The 21,695-nt window shown below is 34.9% G+C and overlaps 1 protein-coding gene across 6 annotated transcripts in view; it reads right to left on the reverse strand.

Moving 5' to 3' along the window:
• EPS8 (epidermal growth factor receptor pathway substrate 8) overlaps window positions 1-21,695 on the reverse strand; it is a 155,921-nt gene that overhangs the window by 60,767 nt on the left and 73,459 nt on the right. For 5 of the 6 annotated variants that reach the window (XM_036454561.2, XM_045587801.1, XM_045587799.1 and 2 more), the window contains exons 3-4: window positions 5,687-5,766; window positions 3,807-3,883 (exon numbers count right to left, since the gene is read on the reverse strand). In XM_036454561.2, coding sequence (XP_036310454.1) covers window positions 3,807-3,883; window positions 5,687-5,745 — 136 coding nt within the window. In that variant the 5' untranslated portion in view covers window positions 5,746-5,766. Of the gene's footprint in view, window positions 1-3,806; window positions 3,884-5,686; window positions 5,769-21,695 lie in introns of those variants that run through there. The other variant, XM_045587800.1, reaches the window with a different exon arrangement.

Here is a 21,695-nt window from a genome sequence, read left to right on the forward strand (position 1 = left end):
CAAGTTGTAAGTTCTAATGTATAACTTTAATGAGCAAGACTCAATTCCTCACTCAGAATTTATTTACTAATAGGAATTCCTATCTAGTTCCTCACCCTATGCATATCTAAAGTAATGTTGCGAGCAACAGGCAAGTTAACAACAGGGGAAGGTGACAGACTGGGGACCCAGACACACAGAAGAAGTGGCCCCGAATCATCAAAAATGAAAAGATTCTGCATTTGGTGGAAAGGTAAGGATCACATTGCATAAGTCCATGGGCACATCTATGACCCTGAGTCACTGACCAGTCACAGGGTCCACACCCTGAAGGGAAGGAGTGTTTAATACATTTTACAAGTATTTCCCATAAAAACAATTTTTATGTTTTAGTGCTTAAAGACTTGGACAAACAGAGTAGCCAGAAAAAAATATATATAACAATTTTCATTCCTGGATAACAGTAGCCAAATTATATGTTATTATCAGAAGTGGGAAAGAAAAAAATTAACTTTATCTTCCAAAGCAAAAAAGTCCTTATGTTGTCAGGGACGTCAGTGATGCAGATTAGGAGGTCAAGAACCCCCAATGTTAACTAAATGAAGTTCACATTTCAACTAGAATTTATTTCAAAGGTTTGTTCAAACGTGCATACATTTCACTACTGCCATCATCAATCTACCCATTCATTCCATAGGCATTTATTGAGAGTCTGTTAGAGAAGGCATGTGTCTGTTTTTGTTACAGTGTGTTGGGAAGGAGTGGTAAGTATTTGATATGAAAAAAACATTATCATCAACTTCCAAGAACTTAAAACCCTCTTTCCTGTAAGCCCAATACATTACTAAGTTTTCTTCCTTCATTATAAATTCTTCTTTATTTTGCTTCTGTCTATTCCTCTCTTTATATCCTCTATTTTCCTTATCATTCTTCATTTTCATCACATGACATAAAAATTGTCATTTCTTACATTCAAGACTTTTAAAATTATGTAATTTTGAGAAATCACCTCACCTTAATAAGGAACTTCATGTTGCTTTATATGTAAAAAGGGGAGAATAAAAATTTACTGCTTAGGGGTGTCGAACTCAATCAGAGAAGGGGCCAAAATCTAAAATCCAGCCTAAATCGCGGGCCGAATGGTTTACTGAACAGTCATAAACTGTCATTGTGATGGAAACGCAGTGGAGTGCAGTGATGACAGCGCTGTGCGGGCCACACTGCAAGGCCTGGCGGGACAGATTTGGCCCGCGGGCCTTGTGTTTGACACATGTGGCTTTATATGTAAAAAGGGGAGAATAAAAATTTACTGCTAGAGGCTAAAGATTTTCAATCCTTGAATCTATGGTTTTATAAAGTTGCTGCTATTAATAAATATTAAAATTTACAAATGAGTCTTAATTTTTTATCCCTTATTCCTTTCTTAGCTCTCTGAAAACAGACTGTTATGCTTGTGTTGTGAGAAGATTAATACTCTTTCTGCTTAACAAAAGTCTTAGGGCTATTATATACATGTCTGATTCACCTGTTTCTATCCATATGCACCAAATCTACCCTCAATACTGTTACTAGGTAAGGAGAACCAAGATGAATGTGACCTATTCCCCCCTGATTAAAACACTTCAATGGCTGGGCATTCCCTATAATCAATATCTAAAATTCATTAGCATAATTCTTCCTAATATGGACCATGTGTATTTTTCCAATCTTATTTATAAATATACCACCTTGTACTCTAGAGTTAACAGTAAATTATTTGCAGTCTGTTAATTCATTATATCCATGCTATAGACATTCACTGAGCATAAATTATACATTAGCCACAATGCTAAGCTTAGGGGAATCCTGAAATAAACATGGTAAATATGGCCTACCTTCATAGAATACATAGTAGCTAAGTTTTAAAAGAGTTTATACTGATGTTTACAGCTCCCTCCTGCCTCCCAAGTGCCTGGCGAACACTACTTCATTTTTAGAGGTCACTTCAAGGCTCAACTCTTCCACAAAATCCCATTTGACTACGTGACCACTCCCAGTGCACATTATATACACTGTCCAGCTTACGGTCTTTAGCTCTTTATTATAACAGTTTATTTACTAGACTATCTCCTCACCAAAATGATGTACAAGAATGTCAAACTCTTACTCTTCTTTGAAATGAATGAAAGAACATGGAAACAGACTATGATGACCAAGGCCTAGCACACAGAAATATCTACTTAAAATAAATACCTGTCTAGAAATGAGAAACTGAAGAAATTATTTTATTCTTTAAAAAAAAAAAAAAATGTTTTCTTTTCCAGTTTCTTCATGTCATTCTCTAGATGTGTCTTAAAATCAGAGACCATATATCACTAAGTAAGTATTTGTTGAATGTATTCTCTAGATCTACAATTCACAACTACTAGACAACAGGAAGGATGTCACAGTACTTGAGAAAACAGAAACCAACACAAATCAGACTGACACGGCCAGAAGAAAATGTATCTATGTTTGGTATAAAATCCATTTTCTCTTGCTTAAGCCGGTTTGGCTCAGTGGTAGAGCGTCGATCTGCGGACTGAAAGGTCCCAGGTTCGATCCAGTCAAGGCCATGTATTATACATTGGTTGCGGGCACATCCCTGGTAGGGGGTGTGCAAGAGGCAGCTGGTAGATGTTTCTCTCTCATCGACATTTCTAGCTTTCTATCTCTCCCTTCCTCTCTGTAAAAATAAAATATATAAATAAATAAAAAAAAATATATATATATATTTAAATCCATTTTCTCAATGTATAATTTGAGTCTTAAAGTGTAGTCACTGAATATATAGGCAGAAAAAGAATCCCAAAAATCTTAGAATTGTTCATTATCATAGCAAAGATATTATAGATCTAGATAACGTTAAAAATATATCCAAATTTAGAAAATGCTGTTGGTTCCCAGATAATAATAATGATAACGTCAATAATAATAAGAGTAAATATATAATGTTTTCTACTAGCAAGGCATTGTTAAGCATTTTTCATGTAGTAACAAATTTAATTCTCATATCAACCCTCTGAGATAGCCCCATTAAATCAATAAGCAAAAATGAGGTATAGACAGGCAAAGTAACTTGCCCAAGATCATTCAGCTAATAAATGGTAGAAATGGAACCCAAGAAGTTTGATTCCAGAGTCTTCGCTATTAACCACAATCCTATTCTGATTCTTTATTATTATACAATATTAAAAGGCCATAAAGACCCTGTAAAAACAAATGCCTTCCTAAACATATGTAGTCCTTAAATGATTTTCAATAATACCTTTTATAACTGAAGTTAAAACGCATTACTTATAATGTGTGTCTATGTAAAAAAAAAAAACACAAAAAAAACCACAATGGAAGTTACAGAAGGATGGGGGAGAAAGCCTGCTTGTTTTGCAATGCAGAATGAAATATATAAATGCTTCTGGTCATAGTGTAACACTACCCAAAAAGTTCAAGGAATACAAGGATGGAGTTCTGTCTACTGTCATCTCTCAATTAGCTGGATCAACATGAAGATCAACAAGCATATCATAAGCAATTAGGTAGGAAGCTCCAACTAAAGCATTGGTGCCATGCCAAAGCCTCCTTAGAAAGCACTAAAATATTCTAAATTTTATGCTAGCCAGCAGAGGTCACAGCTTTGGTAGTATCTGTAAAAACTCTTTAAAATACGTAATTCTTATCTATCACTACTTCATTACAAAGAGTACAGAACAAAGCATGGATTCAAAGTATGACTCTGGAATAATATTCATTTGTAGAAAAATAAGGGGCCAGAAATAGAATTATACCCATTATTAAATAGCTAAACATACCATAAAGAGCCTTTGCACTTGTTTTTGAACTTTGTTCTCTGTCCATCTGGGAAAAGGTGGGTGGTGATCCGTAGCCACTGTAATAAAAAATGGTCATTGTGCTGGGTTAAAGTCCAAAGTTAGTCATAAAAATTCAAAACTGTCAATAAAAATTCCAATGCACCATCATCACCATGTGCTTTAAACAAACATACCGAACTTATGCTAACTAGATTTGCCAAAATGAGGCGGATCCTGTTCTGCTAAATGGTCAGGAAATAGAAACTGGTGCAAATCACACCTCCTCTCAAATGCCAAAGTGAAACTGTAGCCAAGAAAGTTCACCAAGGTTGAAAGTTCTTAGAAGAGTTTAAGTTTGCCATACTGAGCAGTAATCCAGTTATAAAAAGCTCTCAATGATTCCAGCTGTAGTGGAATATTCCCTATTTTCACAAATACTTAAATGCAATTAACCAAAATAACATTTTATCATTAAATTTGATCAGCTTTATCTTAAAACTAGTCTCCTCCTTTTCCTCCTCCTCCTAATACATTATATGAAGCAAACATAATATATTTAAATTGCTTTTTTCTTCAGTAAACATTTATTAAGTCCTAAACTAGAAGAATAAGTGATATAGGAGTTAGGGGAACAGGGTACTGTTAGTGAAACAAGTAAAATAGTTATTATAGAATGTAATATCTGGGTAAAACTAATATCTAACACATGTAGGATTATAGAAGGCTAACATTTTTATCAGGATGCCCAAGAATTTACAGCCAAGTTGACATTGAAGCAGAGTCTAAACGAATGGGAAGAAGCTCTTCATACAAGTGGAGAATTGAGTGAGGAAAAGGCACCTGGACACAGCTTCAAGAACAAGCATGGTGTCTGAGGGAATGCATCTAATGTGATGTCCCTCGTCAGACAAAGGCTCAAGGAGTAGAGAAGGCAAATAGATGGCTTAATAATTAAATTTTATTTCTAGGTATAGTAAATATGTTTACACAAGGAAGTGACATGATCCAATTTTTTTAAAGACAATTCAGAAACTAATGGCAAGGGGACGGGATAGAAAGGTGCTATTAAAATTCAGATAGAGGAGATAATGGCCATAAACAGGGCTAAAATAGAAGGGATAGAATAGAATTTAATAGGATAAATTATTATAAATTCATGATTAAGTGGATATTCGTTGTAAGAAAACAGAAGGAAAAAAAAAACACCCAAGAGTGTGGCCAAGCTTTCCCTGATGTACAAGAAAAATTGGTAGCTGACATAAGGGGTGTTTCTTACTGGTCAAAAGTAAAGAGATTTGCAATAATCTTTGTAGAAATAAAGAGAGAAGCATAACTCTTTACAATGTGAATAATCTGGTTTTTAAAAATGATGAGCAAACTATAAACCACAATGGCCAATATAAAATAACAATATTAATCACAATATGTAAGGCAATGCCACTTAAGTCAGAGTGGTGATCTCAAGTTGTACCTGGAGCCACAAGGTTTGTTTTGTGTGTCTGATCTATTTTTTTTTTTTTTTTACACAATGGTTAATATCTTTGTAGACTGGATTAGATGATATTTAAATCTCCCCAAATGCCAATATCTTAGAAGAACATTAATAAATTTCTCCAGAGAAACCGAAAGCTCTGAAGTAGAATCTATATTCAGCTATAGGAGTACATACCAGAACAAAAACATCTTACATTAAATCAGTACCCTTGGAGTTGATATTACATAAGCATCTTATCAGAAACAGCAAACATACGTTAGTGTCACAAAAACATTATATGTTAAGGAGGAATGAACTACATAAAGAAATAAAACTAAATTTTCATTAAAAAGATAAAAACAAATCAAATTTAAACAACAAATTAAATATAAACCTTCCAACTTACTTCATTTGAGATCCATACATTCCAAAACCGCTGGGATGATTAGAAATATGACCACTCATCGTGGCTTTCAATCATGTGTTCTACAAAATGAAAGGTACAAAGACTGAAGGCAATAAAAGGATCATGACACCTCAGTTTCAAAGTTAACCATTTAACAATATCTGTCATTGCCAGGGTGATGCTGGAAATATAAACACAAATATCTCCACCCTCAAGGAGCTCAGGCACAAGAAGTACGAATGGACTTATAAACAAAGATCCAATTAACATTTAACATTAATATACTAAAATTGTTAGTAAATTTAGTCAAGGAAAAAAATCACACTCATAATCAACTGTCAGCTTCATAAGTTGTACCATTTATTGTTTTAGTATAAACTAGTATAGGTTAATTCAATTTAAAAACTTGAGAAATATAGAAAAGAATAAAATACATAAAAGTGCAAAGTGGAAAAAATATCTTCCTGAGTCCTATCATATAAAGATAATCATTTCACAATCCCATCAATTTCCTTCACCTCTTTTTCCCTGCATCTAATTTTCTTTTCTTCATCTCTCCCTCCTCCTCTTCCTTCCTCCATAGTTTATTGGACAATATCTCATACATACACACTTGAATACATGTTTTTTTACAAGATGTGTTCTTTTAAACATTCCTTTTACTTTTCACAAGAAAACAATTTTAAAAATTAGTACCAGGTTATTTAACTTCAGAAATAATTTTTTAACCTGTTTCACAACTTGAACACATTTTCTTCAAACAAGATGAATAAGTAAAACTTTCTTACTGCCAAATCCAATGGCCTTGCCTTTTTTTCTCCGAGACAATCCCGCTACACCTGTTTTATTTCAATTCACTCCTGGATACTTGGTATTGCCTGGGTTCTGTGGCACTAAACCATTTTGGACATTGTCTTATTTTCCTGACTTTCATGTATAGAGTAGGACAAAGTGGGTTTATAGTGTGAGTACACAAAACACAAAGTTTATTCTTGTATTATTATTTAATAATTACTATATTATTTTCCATATGACTAACTATAAACCTACTTTTGCCGCATCCTATTACTATGTCTTCTTGATAAAGGAGAGGTAGGTAGGACATATCACAGCTTTTTTTATAAGATACTGGCAAAGGGAGGAGGAGCATTAACAACTACCTAGTGACCACTGTGTGTCAGGTACTAGCAAGGTAAACAGAACAGACATAATCCCACCTTTGGGCCAATGGTCTAGTGGAAAAAACAGATACTTCATGAATAAATATAAAATTTAAAATGCTGTTATCTTTAAAAGGGAAAATTCAGAATGATATATAGACCATATGATTAAGGAACTTGATTCAGATTGGGAAGGCATAAAAAGTCTACAGGTGAGAAGAGATTAACAGGGAATTTATATGCACACTAGAGGCCCGATGCACTAAATTGGTGCAAGAGTAGGCCTCCCCTCTCCCAGCTGCTGGCACCAGCTTCCCTCTGGCACCCAGGGCCCTGGCTTCCCTTGCACCCCAGGCTTTGTCCAGAAGGTCTTCTGGAAGGACATCCAGTCTAATTAGCATATACATTTTTATTATGATAGATATGTATAACCCATGGACAATAGTGTGGTGAAGGCCTGGAGTGAGGGTGGATGGGACTAGAAGGGGTCAATGGGGGTGGGGGGGGTGTTTGATATCTTTCAACAAAGTAAAGATAAATTTTTAAAATATTAGTATAAATTTTGAATATTTGTATTCATATATTTTAAAAACCTAATAACTTCAAATTAATTCATTCTCGTTATTTAGATGCCAGTTCAGTGTCCTCAGGGAAGCTTTTACTGACCTCCATGAATAGATGAAAACCCACCATTAGTCACTCTCTACAGACAAGTTTGCCAAGTACTTACCATAATGATATTTTTCATTTGTTTAAATTAATTTCTGACTCTCCACTAGAATATAAACTTCATAAAGGCATAGACTTTTGTTTGATAACTGGTGTTTCCTAAGCAGTAAAGATAGCAGCAGGCATAAAATGGGTGTTCATTAAATAATTATTCAAAGAAAGAAAGAAGAAAGGAAAATCTATGTCTCACTCTTCAGAATTCATTATATACTTAAGGAGATACATTAATCCATATGAAAAACACAGTAAATAAGTCTCCATGTATGTGGCTCTATTTGAAACCCACTAGAGGTTCAAAAGGAAAAGTCAAACTAACTGCATAATTTTTTCGAGAGCTTGAACTTGAGTTAGATCTTAAAAACTGGTTAGGATTCAGTTCAAGTTCTCCTAATAGTCTTGCCCATATTTATATGCAGCATAGAAGCAAATTTCTAAATTAAGGAACAAAGAAAGATTCACCTCTATCCTAGATAAGTACTGCATTTATAAAATTATATTTATATTAAATTGATCTATTCTGTTTTTTTTGTTATTTGTTTTCCTTCAACTTATACTTCGATATAGTGGTAGGTAAACCATTTCTCAGGAGGAAAAACGAAACCCTGATTTGTAGTGCTTGTTAAATTCCATGGAATTAATATTCACACGTGGCCCATTTCAAGCTATTAATGGTTTAACAGCAGCTTACAAAACTCCTAATGTTTTACAATTGTATCTCATAAGCCTAGCAAGTCCAGGTAGAGCACATTATTCCAGAACTCTGGCCAGGACAGAGGACAGGAATAACACTATGAATTTAGAACTACTGTTTAAGACACAGGCATTCACAAGTTGAAAGGCTAAAACTCTGACACTATCTCTGGCACAGACTAGCCTACGCAAGTCAATTAAACCTCCGTACTAATTTTCTCATCAGTAAAATAGAGATAGTTCCTGGTCTTCCTCGTTCACAGGACTAGTGAAACATCAAATGAGACAGATGCATATGTAAATTTAACTTCCAAAGTTAAAAGTAAGAAGTACTCTTTCAAAATAAGCTGGTTCATTCAGAATTAAATCCCCAGGGTTTGTACTGATTTTGATCTGGTCTGCATTTTAAAACCACAGCGGCTGGCTTTAATGAAAAGTGATAGCCACAGTATCTCATCTTTTTCATGTTTAATTCTTCATGACAGTCAAATAATACATGGTTTGTGTTTTGTTTTGTTTTGTTTTTTTAATAGCGGTATGTCAGAATAAGAGAGCATTAAAAAAGGGAACAGAAAATGTTGATTTGCTAAACTGCATTTTAAAAACATAGAAACTTTTGTCATATAGCTATCATAGTTTCACCTGTCACAATGTTCATGTAGCAATATAGAAGTTTTCAAATATTTAAATACAGCAATTACATCACACACCTTGCAAAGAAAACAATTACAAATGTCTGTTTACCTTTAGGCCTTAAGAAGACATTCAATTTATACCTTGAATCAACTCTTACTGAAAAGTAAGATGTTTTAATTTTTATTAGCTGATAAGACAACTTAAAAACCAAGGAAGACAAAGTTTTTCTTTATCATGGCAAGTTTAAGGACTCTACACAGTTAACTACTAAATTATCTACTTAATTCAACTAAAAGTGTATACCAAACCTGTCATAACAACTTCTAAAAGATTTGAAATAGAAAATCGATTTCCTTAAGAAAACACCTTTTATAAGTTATAGTTATTATAATGTTCCTCTTCTACAGAAAATAATATTATTTGGCAATTACAAAGATAAAAATAAAACAATGTAAGACCTAAATTAAGCACAACAAAAATGTTAAACACTGAAGTTTTAAAAGGAAAGTAAATAGAATGAATAAAAATCACTGAAGAAATAAACAAGGCTATAGTAAGCTAAGCAAGTTAAATCTGTATTAGAAAGTTTTAAGATAGCTAGCTAGAATAGATAGATGATAGATAGATAGAATTTAGACTCACCTTTCTTTACTCCTGTTTACATCTGATATCAATTTTCAAACTGATGAGTATGTAGTCTTGACTCGATGTTAGAACACCACCTGCCCAATCTGGCTAACACACAACTAATAGCTCTTTGTACATTAAGCTGTCCTTAAAAATAATTTGTTCTCTGAGAAAATGTCACAGACATTTTTGTTTACTTAAGGTTTTGTTTACTTGTTTGTTTTGCTTTGACAAAGTATACTGAAGTATATATACTTCAATTTCAATTTAATGTATGTTTCTTGATCTAAGTTAAAACAAGATGGGAGTGATTATCATTATATGAGACTTTAAAAGATCATTGAGATTAATTTTTTAAACAATACGCTGTGACATAGTCTACTAATGATTGTGCTATTGGTTCTAAAGGCTAGATATTCAAAACCTAAAAACACTAACAATCTGCCTTAAACCTTCTGAATCATTACATAGTGTCTCCTACAGGGTCTTCTAGAATGACTACTTTTCAATAACTCTTACCAATATTGTAGGTAGAGTTGTCGCCATCTATTTCCCTCTGTCATTTGACCTAACATTTAGAAATAAAGAACTTTTATATATGAACAGACTTGGAAAACTAATAAAAACAAACTGTTATAATAGTAATAATAATAATAATAATAAATGTTAATAGTGGCTAACACTTGTGAAGGTATTGCAATAATTTCTAGGCCATATAGAAATTATATTTTCTCAAGGCCAATATAAATGAAGAGAACAATTTTATATCTTTAAACCAATACACTGTAATCACTTAAAAACAATTATCTCGGTACCCCTTTTTTATAATTATGAGAAAATTCTTAGGTTGTTTGTAAGTTGGAACATAATTTGGCGGAGAATCTATGTTCAAACCAGAATGTTGGTTTAACAGCTAGCTGAAGAAGAATACTCATTATTAAAATTCAATAACCAACTAAAAAGAAACCCTTTCGCACTAATTCTATGTTCAATATTGTGACAGAGTTTATACAAAGGCCTAACACAGAGGAGAGCCAAATATACCCTATTACTACTGCTTCAGTATTCCCTTCTAAGTCTTGTTGCTATGATGACATCATCAGTACACATACACTGCTTGGGTGTTATATATAGAAAATGACTACTACCTCAGTTCAAAACATTGTTAATACCATGCTGATTTGAGAAAATGTGCTAATTTTTAAAAGAACAGCTGCTATTTATTGATCATTTACCCTGTACCAAGTTATTGTGGTAAATGTTTTCTAACCATTATCTTAATTTTCACATTAATTTTTGAAGTACTGTTCTCATTTGATAAACGAAGGAAGTGAGATAAAGAGCCTAGGTGCCATTTGTGTGTTACTTGGAAACTCTTAAAAATCATCTAGTGCCATGAATGATTGAACAGTAATGTCCTATCTGTTTCTTGTATCAGATATAATCACAGGCAGAGAACAAAAAGGGGGAAAGCAAACAACGTTCAGTGAGCCCCCACTCCAGATGATATTTTGTAAACCTCACCTCATTCCATCCTGAGAACAATGATTTGAGGTGGTAATTAGCTTTACCTCATACAGCTAAAAGACAGCCTCAAATAAGTTCCGTCATTTGCCTAAGTGGTAACACAAGAAGCTAGAATTAGAACCAGGATTTAAACCCTGACCTGGCTGACATATATCCAATTTTCTTTCCAGTAAGTGACACTGCTCGTTTGACCACTGTGTACTCTCCAGCAGTTTTCAGGTCTTTTCATGCTGGGTTCCTCAACGATAATCTTTATTTTAGTCATGTTTTCTTAACAGAAGGTACTAAAAATGCTAGTGTGAAAATGGAAGGGAAGAGGATTTACTTTAGTGAAAGAGATAGTACGAAAACAATAGTGTCATTATTTTGTTAAATGGCTTTATTGCTTAACATTTTGTTCCCTGAGGAATGTGGAAAAATGTCATCAGATCTATTACTTTTAATTAGAATGTTGCAAATGTATTATTAGTTAAGCTGAATTTGGCTTTGAGTAATAATAACTTTTTACTGGTTAAATATTTAAATATTTATTTGTATTACTTTATTTTTTAAATATATATTTTATTGATTTTTTACAGAGAGGAAGGGAGAGGGATAGAGAGCTAGAAACATCGATCAGCTGCCTCCCCCTGCAAACCTCACTGGGGATGTGCCTGCAACCAATATACATGCCCTTCACCGGAATCGAACCTGGTACCTTTCTCAGTCTGCAGGCTGACGCTCTACCCACTGAGCCAAACCGTTTTTTGGCTATTTGTATTACTTTAGTGGATTAATTTTTTATCATAGTTGAGACAATTTCTAAATATGAAAGTGTTGTTAAGTGTTTTATCCCTATGTAAATAGCAAGTGATACCCATAAATTTACCTGGGTCATTTGCATTTCTTCTATTATAATTAAATACATATTAAAGGTGAAAAGGAAGTAAGATTCCAATTTAGCTGAAATCTTCCAACAGCTATAAAAATATGGCAGTAAAGGGAATAATTTAGGCTCTAAATTTTAAAAAGAAGAAATTATCTCAACCTCTCTATTACCAGGCTCTGTATCCTGCTGGGGTTGGGTGTGGGGAGATATGGTGGTTAGATCAGACCTTGAGCTACTTCTCAACAAGGTTTCCATTCAATTTCACATGTGACATGAGAAATTTTCATTAAAATCTCCATATATTTATTTATGAATTTTCCTTCTTACATATACCTTGCCTATACAAGCTTGAATGTATGTCTCTCTGATTGTATTATTTCCATGATTAACGGTGGACTTACAGATAGCCTCATATAGTGATTGCTATGATATATTGACTTTTAACATGGAATATACTTTATCAGTGGAAATTTCTGACTCAAAAGCACCTGTGATGTAGTTGATCAGCTAAAGTAGTTTCAAGTGCCTCCTCACCACTGCTATCACCTTAAAGGGATTGTCATTCACTCCCTTGCATGCGGTTGAGATCAATTAAAACTGCGGCTAAATTCTGGGCTTTTAAAATGTTTTCACAATGAACTTTTTTTATTTTGAATCATTTTAGATATACATAAAAGTGAAGGTAGTATAGAAAATAATACTTCACACCCCATTTCCTTATTGTTAACATCTTACACTAGCATGATATAGTTGTCACAATTAATGAATCGATATCTATATTTCATAATTAACTAAAGTGAATACTAATGACACTGCTGTAATTAGCCTAGTTATTTTAAGGACCCCACTCCCAGCACTCAGTGGGGACAGGGATATCCCACTTCCACCTATAACACTTTATCCCAAGTTGCTTGATTTTTTTTTTTTTGTGTGGGTTTTTTTTTTTTTTTTTTTGTGTGTGTGTGTGTGTGTGTGTGTGTGTGTGTGTGTGTGTGTTTTAACCTAATATATGCTTCTTTCCCAGGATCCTATCCATAATACATTACATTTAGATCTCATGTCTCATCAGACTCCTCCAGATTGCGACCCATTTCCTGACTTTTCTTCCTTTTGATGACTATATTAGCTTCCTAGGGCTGCTGTAACAAACTACCACAAACTGAGTGGATTAAAACAATAGAAATTTATTCTCTCTTGGTTCTGAACGCTAAGAAATCCAAAATCAATGTGTTGGCAGCTACACTGTCTCTGAAGGCTGTATGAGAGGAATCCTTTCTTGCCTCCTCTCGCTTCTGATGGTTGCTGGTAACCTTGGCTTTCCTTAGCTGTAGATGAATCACTCCAGTCATGGCCTGTCTTCAAGTGGCCTCCTCTGTGTCTACCTGTTTCCAAATTCCCTTCTTCTTACAAGAACACCAGCCAGTGGACCAGAGTCCACCCAGTCCAGTTTGACCTCATCTTAACTTGATTTCATCTACAAAGACCCAACCCAAATGAGGTCACATTCTCAGATATAGGGGCTTCAACGTATCTTCTTGGGGACACAATTCATCCTGCAACAATGACCTTCCCAGTTTTTGAAGAAGTACTGTACTATGATATTTCATAAGGATTTGCCTGATATCTTCTCTTGGTTGGACTGGAGTTACAGGTTTGGGAGAGGAAGACCACAAAATATGTGCCATTCTCATCACATCTTCTCGAGGACCTATGATTAGCAGGACTTACCGTTGTTTATGCTAAACTCGTCACTGACTGAGGCAGCATTTGCCAAGTTTTTCCACTATAAAGTGACTTCCCTCATCACCACTATACAGGCCTCTTAATGACAGGAGGGATGTCATTATAGGCAGCCCACACTGGAGGAATAAAGAATTGTGCTACATTTCCCTGAGGAAAGAGTATCTACCCTGTTTCCCCAAAAATAAGACAGTGTCTTATATTAATTTTTTCTCCCAAAGTTGTGCTAGGTCTTATTTTCAGGGGATGTCTTGAACCTTTCCACGTGCTAGGTCTTATTTTCGGAGGATGTCTTATTTTTGGGGAAACATGGTACGTACATAAATTATTTTGGAATCTTTGTATGGGAGATTTATATATTCTCACCATTTATTTATTCTGTGTTTTTTAAACTGAACTGAAAAGATGGAAAAACAAAAAGTAAGGGTTCAGATCCATCAAATAGAAACTCCTGATGATTCACCCCCTGGAAAACTCCTATTTCGGGTAGTTCAGACAAGAGGTGAGTTAGGCTTTGGTTGTATGCTGGGTATAGGAAGGAGGGGTAGGGGGAGGGAGAAGGAAAGTATGAGGGAGAGGGGAAGAGAAGGGGGACGGTAGGGGGAGGGAAAGAAGAGGAGAGGGGGAGGGGATGGAGAGGGAAAGAAGAGGGGAGGGGAGGGGAAGAAGAGGGAGAAGGGGAGGAGAAGAAGAGGGGGAGGAGAGAGGGGGAGGGAAGGAAAGGAGAGGAGAAAGGGGGAGAAGGGGAAGGGAAGGGAGAGGATGGGGAGGGGAACTGGAAGGAGGAGAAGGGGGAGGAAGAGGGGGAAGAGGAATGGGAGGGAGAGAGAGGAGAGGAATCAGGACATAAGAGAGATCCCAGACCTTGGCTATCACCACCAAAAAAAAAATCAGCATTTTTTTTTAAAAAAGAAAACATTACATTCAAATACTCACAGAAACAAAAAGTTGTTGAGTATGAATTCTCAGAAGGAGTAGAAGAATTATTCACTGTTACCATTTTCTCCCAGGATAAGAATAAAAGTTTAACTTTTTCTGCCAATTCAGTTCTCAATTGAACACATTTCAGAGAACAGCATTTTGGAACAAGAAGTAGAGAAAACCATCCCACCTACCCCAAACCACCTCCATTCCACATTAATTATTTTTTTAATTGTCTACTTTTTATAAATCAGCCTTGAGAATTATTATTCACTGATATTCTACTAACTAGAACAAACAAAAATTAGTGAGGAAATTAGCATCTCATACGATACCTTTTTTATTGCTAGATATCCTTTTTCCATAGGTGTGCCAAATGCTAAATTAGTACAGTTCGACATACTCATAAAGGCAAATGGATAACACTATCTAGGCATGATGTAATCCAGCTAGATGTAAAGATAGGAACATAGTTCTAAAATTATCTTTAATAAAATAAAAACTCTGAAGTCCAATTTCATATGACATTAAATGACCTCTAAAAATAGTAAATCATAAAACCTTGCAGGTACAATGAGCAGAGCTGTAACCACAGATGAGCTGCAACATTTTAATATTTAACTACCCTGTTGCCACGTAACTACCTTCCTCTGTATTACCTTGAGCAAAGGACTCTAAAGCAGTAAACAAAATACTGCAGATGGTTCCCTCTGCATTTCCTGTACAGCTCCTTAAGAAAACCAATGGTTTCCAAACTGTACAACATAATTTTTATAAATGGTTACAATCTACAAAGTGGGAAACACCACCTGTACTAAATTGTTTCTACTTTTCTAAATCATAAATCAAAAAACTCCTTGAGGTTATGACAAGTAAAAATGCTTAGTTGTTAAAATATACAGAATTTTTTTAGGCCATGCAATTTTGTAAAGCTTTCTACTGTATTATAAAACAAGTGCCTATATCACCCTTCCCAGATTCTTTAAAAAAGCATACTACTCATCTCAACCCCTCTCTTCCTGTCTGCCATACTAGTACTTGAAATTGGTCATTTTAATCAGAGGACAGAAATATCGGATCAAGGATTATTCATTGTTGCAATTTGTCTGTTCTACTTTAGCAAACAAGATACAGTCTTACAGATCTAGCCGAAAGGTTACAAGGGGGCATTATGTGTTTTGCTCAAATGGAATATTTTGTGTACTGTACTGCTATAGGTACCAGAGTATATCAAGGTCAACATGGATAAGCCCAAGGAAAGTTCATGATTGGACACGTAAGGTCAAACTCTCAACTCATTCTTAACTGCTCCTTATTCCTATTATTCTAAACCATTTAATAGTTTGTTGTCCGAGTAAAAATGCAATCCTTTCAGAGTAAAAATTTACCTTCAAAAATAGAGACAATCCTAATATGTTGTTAGAAAGAAAAGCAACAGCCTAAAACGGTTTGGCTAAGTGAATAGAGCGTCAGCCTGCAGACTGAAAGGTCTCAGGTTCAATTCCGGTCAAGGGCATGTACCTTGGTTGAGGGCATATCCCCAGTAGAGGTATGCAAGAGGTAGCTGATCGATGATTCTCTCTCATCAATGTTTCTAACACTCTATCCGTCTCTCTTCCTCTCTGTAAAAAATCAATAAAATATACTTAAAAAAAGAAAGTAAAGCAACAATATACCCAAACAAACAAAAAAACATTCCAATAACTATCTACATTTAGCTGACTACAAAAATAAATGATTGGCCGAAACCGGTTGGGCTCAATGGATAGAGTGTCGGCTTGGGGACTGAAAGGTCCCGGGTTCAATTCCGGTCAAGGGCATGTACCTTGGTTGCGGGCATATCCCCAGTAGGGGGTGTGCAAGAGGCAGCTGATCGATGATTCTCTCTCATCGATGTTTCTAACTCTCTATCTCTCTTCCTTCCTCTCTGTACAAAATCAATAAAATATATTTTAAAAATAAATAAATAAATAAATAAATAAATAAATAAATAAATGATTGTCAGTAGGTACTAATAAAAAAAAATCACACAACATCTAGGATTAACAAAACCTTCCTTGAAAACCTTTCCATCTTCCCATTCTCTTAGGAAAAAAAAAAAAAAAGAAAAGAAAAAAAAGACATATTTAGGAAAAGAGCACATTGCCGGCAATGTAACAGCATAGTATAAAGTTCAAGAGAAGCTAGAGATCAAAATTTCCCTCACAGGACTGAACCAGAGAAGATCAGATAAAAATCTTTAGAAATGTACAGTATAGTGGGAGGGAAGGGCATCAAAGGGTACAACATGGCAATGAGAAAGACCAATTGCAAGGGGGGCACCTCACGCTGGGAGGTCAGTCAGTTCATAAAATCCCTCAGGCTTCCGGCTGCAATGCATGAGCTGAATAAACCCGGAAAGAGAAGAGCAAAGACATGAGGCAGCTGGGTAACATTTAGGAAGCCAACAACAGTCCAGCTACTGAAGAATAACTAAGAGGTAGAAAGTGATTAGGGCGGAAGCGGAGATAAAACCAGAATACATAAAGTTACATTCATATCAAATTCTGTTAGACTGAAATTCAGTGTTACTTATTGTTTCTGTGTAACTGTTATTCACCTATACTAAAATTACATTTTCTTTCTTGTTTAACCTTTTATATTCTTTAGAGTTAAAAATTAGCTTACCCTAAACCCTGAGATTTCCTATGTACTTATATTAATCTCATCCCTTTAGACTCCGCCACAGTGAAGTCTCCCTTCAATATATTTAAACACCATCATTTTTCTCTTTCAAGAGTCACCTCTCCTAGACCCCCAGACTATATTCCTGTTGGAATCTAAACTGAGTACTCTCTAGGCCTCTTAAACCGTTTTCATCATGATACCCAAATTCCGCATTATCCTGCTCATTCCTTTCATCTTTCTCCTGTCTTAGATCCTTGTTTCCTGGATCCCAAGACTCCCTCTTTCTTACTTTTACTTTTTATCTTGCAAGAGCACATATTTCAGAAAGCACCTTCCAGTTTCATAGCTGGAGACATATGCCTGACTGCCAAGATCTTGGTGATGAGGAGAAGTGGGCTAGGATGTCTCTCTGCCCAGTAACTTTTTCACTTAAACTTCTACCTGCCTGTGCCTTGTGCCCCCGACTCAAGAGTCCTCCAGTTCACAATCTCCACAGAATAAACATCCATCCTCGCTGAGCACGGGAGGCATCTGGGATGCAAGGCCACTTGACACACACAACCTGCTAGTCCTCCTGTGCTCAGCCTCACCCTCACTGCTGAGCCTTTCAGAGTTCTGAAGTGAAAATCAAGTTGCTTCTCAATGTCTCTTACTAACAGCTTCAGTTTCGGCTTCTCGGGACTCTAGGTTAGTTACAATTTATCCCTGGCCTGTCCTTTTTTAAATCCCTTTACTGGCCTTTTATTTGGAGGGAGTTAAAATAACTGTGCTTAATCTGTCCTTTTCTATATTTTCATTTTATAAACATTGGCAAATATTAGTTTATGAAAAATTCAGGAGAGCCTTAGCTGGTGCTGCTAAGTGGTTAGAGCCCCGGCTCACACACTGAAGGGTCATGGACTCAATTGCCAGTCAGAGGCACATACGTGGGTTACAGGTTCAATCTCAGGCCCTGGAGAAAAAAGTCACCTTTAATATGAACTTGAGAGGTCAACTTGGACTTTGAGATATGAGTACAAGTTTATACTAAAAATAAAAGCACCATAATAACCAGATTGATATTAACACCAAAAAAATGAAGGAAATTTACCTTAAAGTCAGCTGATATTTTGGTGGTAAATGTTTAATTACCTGTTGTTATTGTAACAACAAACACTGTTTTCAAATCCATGAAAAGAAAAAAACATTATAGTGTGTAAAAGTGAGGCATAGCTCCAGCAATGCCAGCATTATAATTAATGAAAAAAGCTTTAATTGTTTTTCTGGAAATTAAATCATAGCTTTAAATAAACAACTGAGTTAGGTACTTAATTTGGAGGCAATATCCACAGTTAAATCAGGTATTATTGCTAATAAAAAATGTCTTAATTGTTTTTCTGGAAGTTAAATCATAGCTTTAAATGCACAATAGTTATGTGGCTAAATGAAACTCATCCTTAGGTAAATATTCATTTTCATTATTCAGCATTTTTTCCAAAGAGAAGCCCATTTAAATGAATAGAGTTGGGAACAAATTCTTTTTGAGCTACCCCAAAACAAAAGTCAGAGATACTTGTGCATTAATCTTACAAGTCAAGCTGCCTATAAAACAACTGTGAAACTAACTTTTCCTAAGATGATAGATATTTACATAGTCATAGAAATTATAAGAGAAAAATTAAGTTCAGTGTTTTAATTATGGCAATTAATCTTCATATTTAAAAGATGGTAAGTATAATAAGCTTTGATTGTGGGTAGTACTGCCTTTAAAAAATATCTGCCAAATTATAACAATGGATGTTCTCAAAAATAGCAATAAAATTCTTTCTAACCCTGAAATCATCCATAAACTGAGGTAAATTGAGACATATCTGTGTTCATTATTGTAAAAAAAAAAAAATAATGCTCATTTAGTAAGCATTTCAGTGTATCGGTCTCTATGCCAGTGCCTTAGTGCGTGACTTTGTTTAATTCTTACCACCTTATAAGTTGTAAGAGCTTATTTATCCCCATTTTAATGAGGAGTCTTGGAATTATAAAAGTTATAAGTGAGGGTAACTTGGCTATGATACTTACATATCATAGCTAAGATTTGACCACAAGCCATGCTTTTATCTACTATGGTAGCGATTTTTAACCTTTTTTCATCTCATGGCACATACAAACTAATTACTGAAATTCTGTAACAAACCAAGAAATGTTATACTTTTTACATATCTGACCAAAAAAGAATAGATATAATTTTAATTCATTCACACTGGATAGTTATTATTGTCATGACAATTTAAGGGGAAAAGGTCAGTGTCCCTGATTAGTCAGTTATTGCATGTTTTAAAAATTCTTGCAGTACTCCAGGTAAAAACTGCTGCATTATTGTAACTTTCCTTTAACTAAAGATAAATCCAATATTTTGAAATTGGATGGGAACATGTCAACAGTGATTAATCAAAAGTCATTAATCAAAATGATCTTTATAGATGATTATTCAAACAAGATTCATTTAATATTACTTGGCCCAAGTCAATAACCTTACTAATTCACTCATTCACTCATCTGACAAGTACTCGCCATCACCTAGAGCACTGTCAAAAATAACTTTCTTACATGATGAAAATTTACTGTATCATCACTGTTCAATACAAGTGTTGAATACCTAAAATGTGGCTAGTGCCACTGAGAAACCAAAATTTTAATTTTGTAAATTTATGTTAGTTTATATTTAAATGTAAATAGCCACATGTGGCTAATGGCTAGAATACTAAACAAAACAGTTCTAGATACAGAGAACAGTTAACAAAATAGACATAGTTCTTAACTTCATGGAGCTTACAATCTAGTGGGAGAACCAACATGAAATAAGTAAAATAATAAATATGATATTACAACTTCTGTTACCTGCTTAGAAGAGAAGATAGTATTTGTATGGACATAACATCAGACTGAGGCAAATCTAGCATCTAAAAAGTATGACACTGAGGGATTCATTCTGAAAATGTTATTTCAGGATTTCCTCATTTAAAATCTAAGATAACTAGTAAACCACTGAAATAGAATTTATGAATTTTTTTCAAAGTGCTTTCTATGTTTTAAGACTAATGCACAAAAACAATAAAAGATGCCTATGCAAAAATAACTAAACAAGAATGTTGTTCTTGTTTTCCTATTTCAGGTAATAGTCTGAATTTAAGTGAAATAAAATGAAATAGAATAAAAAAGAATTATAAAAAAAAAAGGCTCTATAAAATGTTAACTTTAGTAACTTCAAGTTTAAGAACCTGGATTTGATGAGAAATGGGAAAGTGAGAGAAAAACAACTGAACTACTATTCCACTTGGGCAGCAATGGGATTTTTTTTTTATAGTAACATGCCCACTTTCGGGCCAGTGTCAATTTATACACCAAAAAAGAAAATTTATTTTGCCAAGAATTATATTCCTGGACTTGAGCACCTGGAACTGAAAAAGAGCAAACACCACTCTCTGCAGTGAATTAATAAGTGAAGAAAAAAAAGTGTTTGGATCAATCAGGGAATGGGAGACTCACCAGAAACCTTCATGTTCCCGGATCACATTGGGTGCATTTTTGTTGGGAAGCTAAGATGAATTTGTTTGGGTAAGTAGGATATTTGAGGCCAGGGGGAAGAGGAAATTTGAAGAGGGAATTATCACGAGGGCTGGTAAGGCCACATTTGCATTTCTTTCTTCCCATTCCCACAGTTCCCATCTCTAAGCACATGGGCAGATGTCCTGTAAACTAAGGTAGGGAAAACTGGGGGCAGAAGCATGATTTGATTTAATAAAAATGAATTGCTCATAAGAACAAGTTTATTTTAATATTTCTACATAGCCCCAAATTTAATTACTCTTTATTAAGTAAACTGGGTATGATTCAGCTAGCATAACTGCTGCTCCCATTTTAAGGCACCTGATTTTATAGTCAATGCACTAAGAAAACTTAACTACTACCTAATAGTAGTGATAGGAGGAAAGATAAGTGGAGCAGCAGCAAGCAGTAAGCAACTCACATTTCAATAACACTATGTGCCCTGCCAGGCACTATTCTAAGTGCTTTACATTTATTATTTTCTTTTAATTGTCACAACAACCTAATGAAATAGGAACCATTATCCTCACTTTACAGATGAGTTAAGCTAGGTACAGAGTTTAATAATATGCCTAATGTCAAAGAGCTAATAAACAGTAGATATGGCCAAGATTGGTTTGGCTCAGTGGCTAGAGCATCGGCCTGTGGACTGAAAGGTCCCAGGTTCGATTCCTGTCAAGGGCATGTACCTTGGTTTCGAGCACAACCCTAGTGGGGAGTGTACAGCAGAGGAGGCAGTTGGTCGATATTTCTATCTCTCGCCCTTCCCCTCTGTAAAAAATCAATAAAATATATTAAAAAATAAAAATAAAAAATGAATAAATAGTAGATATGGAATGAAATCCAACCACTTTGCCATAGG

This window comes from Pipistrellus kuhlii, unplaced genomic scaffold (genome assembly GCF_014108245.1).
Source record: "Pipistrellus kuhlii isolate mPipKuh1 unplaced genomic scaffold, mPipKuh1.p scaffold_m20_p_3, whole genome shotgun sequence".
Classification (NCBI taxonomy): Eukaryota; Metazoa; Chordata; class Mammalia; order Chiroptera; family Vespertilionidae; genus Pipistrellus; species Pipistrellus kuhlii.